Source organism: Pristiophorus japonicus, unplaced genomic scaffold (genome assembly GCF_044704955.1).
Source record: "Pristiophorus japonicus isolate sPriJap1 unplaced genomic scaffold, sPriJap1.hap1 HAP1_SCAFFOLD_944, whole genome shotgun sequence".
Classification (NCBI taxonomy): Eukaryota; Metazoa; Chordata; class Chondrichthyes; family Pristiophoridae; genus Pristiophorus; species Pristiophorus japonicus.
This window is the reverse complement of record NW_027254873.1, coordinates 87,501-90,000: the sequence shown is the minus strand read 5'-3', so window position 1 is coordinate 90,000 and position 2,500 is coordinate 87,501. Positions and strand designations below refer to the sequence as shown.

Below are 2,500 nucleotides of genomic sequence, written 5' to 3'. Positions count from 1 at the left end.
TGCAGGCTCGAAGGGCTGAATGGCCTACTCCTGCACCTATTTTCTATGTTTCTATTTTGTATGAGGGAGCACCGCACTGTCAGAGGGGCAGTACTGAGGGAGTGTCGGAGTGGCAGTACTGAGGGAGCGCCGCACTGTCGGAGGGGCGGTACTGAGGGAGCGCCGCACTGTCGGAGGGGCGGTACTGAGGGAGCGCCGCACTGTCGGAGGGGCAGTACTGAGGGAGCGCCGCACTGTCGGAGGGGCAGTACTGAGGGAGCGCCGCACTGTCGGAGGGGCAGTACTGAGGGAGCGCCGCACTGGCGGAGGGGCAGTACTGAGGGAGCGCCGCACTGGCGGAGGGGCAGTACTGAGGGAGTGCCGCACTGCCGAAGGGGCAGTACTGAGGGAGCGCCGCACTGTCGGAGGGGCAGTACTGAGGGAGCGCCGCACTGTCGGAGGGGCAGTACTGAGGGAGCGCCGCACTGTCGGAGGGGCAGTACTGAGGGAGCGCCGCACTGGCGGAGGGGCAGTACTGAGGGAGCGCCGCACTGGCGGAGGGGCAGTACTGAGGGAGCGCCGCACTGGCGGAGGGGCAGTACTGAGGGATCCCATGTGCCACTATTTGGCAGAAGAGCGGGGGCAGTTGTTCTCGGTGTCGTGGGACCTATATTTATCCCTCCACCAACATCACAAAAAAAAGAGATGATCTGGGTCATTATCACATCGCTGTGTGTGGGAGCTTGCTGTGCGGAAATTGGCGTTTCCCACATTACAACAGTGACCGCACTCCCATAAAGTGCTTTGTTGGCTGTGAGGCTCTTTGGGATGTCCGGAGGTGTCGGGAAAGTCACTCTATAAATGCAATGGCTTTTTAAAACTTTTCTCCCATGCTATGAATTCTTCCCTCTCTCTCTCTCTCTCTCTCTCTTCCAGCTGTTGCAAGGTTTGACCGGTTGAGCCAGACTGTACCCATGGACCTTCGCATCGGCCAGAGATACTCCAAGGGTGCATCGGACTCCATGACCCAGGAGCAAGGTCATCGCCTCTTCGCCCTGAAGCAGAGACAGTCACAGCAACAGCATCAGATATTAATCACCCACCTGCAGAAATGCCAGGAACAGTTTAGCAGCGGGCAGTTTGGAGCGCACATCAAAGTAGGCAGCCGGCAGTATAACTAGGGTCGCACAACTGGAGGGTGGGGCGTGCCCTCTCTCGCACACATTCCTGTATCTGGGAGGTCCCTCTAACCCCACTCTCTCACACACTCCTGTATCTGGGGAGGTCCCTCTAACCCCACTCTCTCACACACTCCTGTATCTGGGGAGGTCCCTCTAACCCCACTCTCTCACACACTCCTGTATCTGGGGAGGTCCCTCTAACCCCCTCTCTCACACACTCCTGTATCTGGGGAGGTCCCTCTAACCCCACTCTCTCACACATTCCTGTATCTGGGAGGTCCCTCTAACCCCCTCTCTCACACACTCCTGTATCTGGGGAGGTCCCTCTAACCCCACTCTCTCACACACTCCTGTATCTGGGAGGTCCCTCTAACCCCCTCTCTCTCAACACATTCCTGTATCTAGGACGTCCCTCTAACCCCACTCTCTCACACACTCCTGTATCTGGGAGGTCCCTCTAACCCCACTCTCGCACACACTCCTGTATCTGGGACGTCCCTCTAACCCCACTCTCTCACACACTCCTGTATCTGGGGAGGTCCCTCTAACCCCACTCTCTCACACACTCCTGTATCTGGGAGGTCCCTCTAACCCCACTCTCTCACACACTCCTGTATCTGGGAGATCCCTCTAACCCCACTCTCGCACACACTCCTGTATCTGGGACGTCCCTCTAACCCCACTCTCTCACACACTCCTGTATCTGGGGAGGTCCCTCTAACCCCACTCTCTCACACACTCCTGTATCTGGGAGGTCCCTCTAACCCCACTCTCGCACACATTCCTGTATCTGGGAGGTCCCTCTAACCCCACTCTCTCACACACTCCTGTATCTGGGAGGTCCCTCTAACCCCACTCTCGCACACATTCCTGTATCTGGGAGGTCCCTCTAACCCCACTCTCTCACACACTCCTGTATCTGGGAGGTCCCTCTAACCCCACTCTCTCACACACTCCTGTATCTGGGGAGGTCCCTCTAACCCCACTCTCTCACACACTCCTGTATCTGGGAGGTCCCTCTAACCCCCTCTCTCTCACACATTCCTGTATCTAGGACGTCCCTCTAACCCCACTCTCTCACACACTCCTGTATCTGGGACGTCCCTCTAACCCCACTCTCTCACACACTCCTGTATCTGGGGAGGTCCCTCTAACCCCACTCTCTCACACACTCCTGTATCTAGGAGGTCCCTCTAACCCCACTCTCTCACACACTCCTGTATCTGGGGAGGTCCCTCTAACCCCACTCTCTCTCACACTCCTGTATCTAGGAGGTCCCTCTAACCCCCTCTCTCACACACTCCTGTATCTGGGGAGTTCTCTCTAACCCCACTCTCTCA

The 2,500-nt window shown here is 57.4% G+C and overlaps 1 protein-coding gene across 1 annotated transcript in view; it reads left to right on the top strand.

Moving 5' to 3' along the window:
- The window catches only part of LOC139258364 (histone deacetylase 7-like), a gene marked incomplete at its 3' end in the record, with an annotated part of 39,493 nt that overhangs the window by 20,788 nt on the left and 16,205 nt on the right, over positions 1-2,500 (top strand). The window contains exon 2 of the mRNA XM_070874737.1: positions 916-1,136. Within this exon, the coding sequence (XP_070730838.1) occupies positions 916-1,136 (221 nt within the window). The remainder of the gene's footprint in view (positions 1-915; positions 1,137-2,500) is intronic.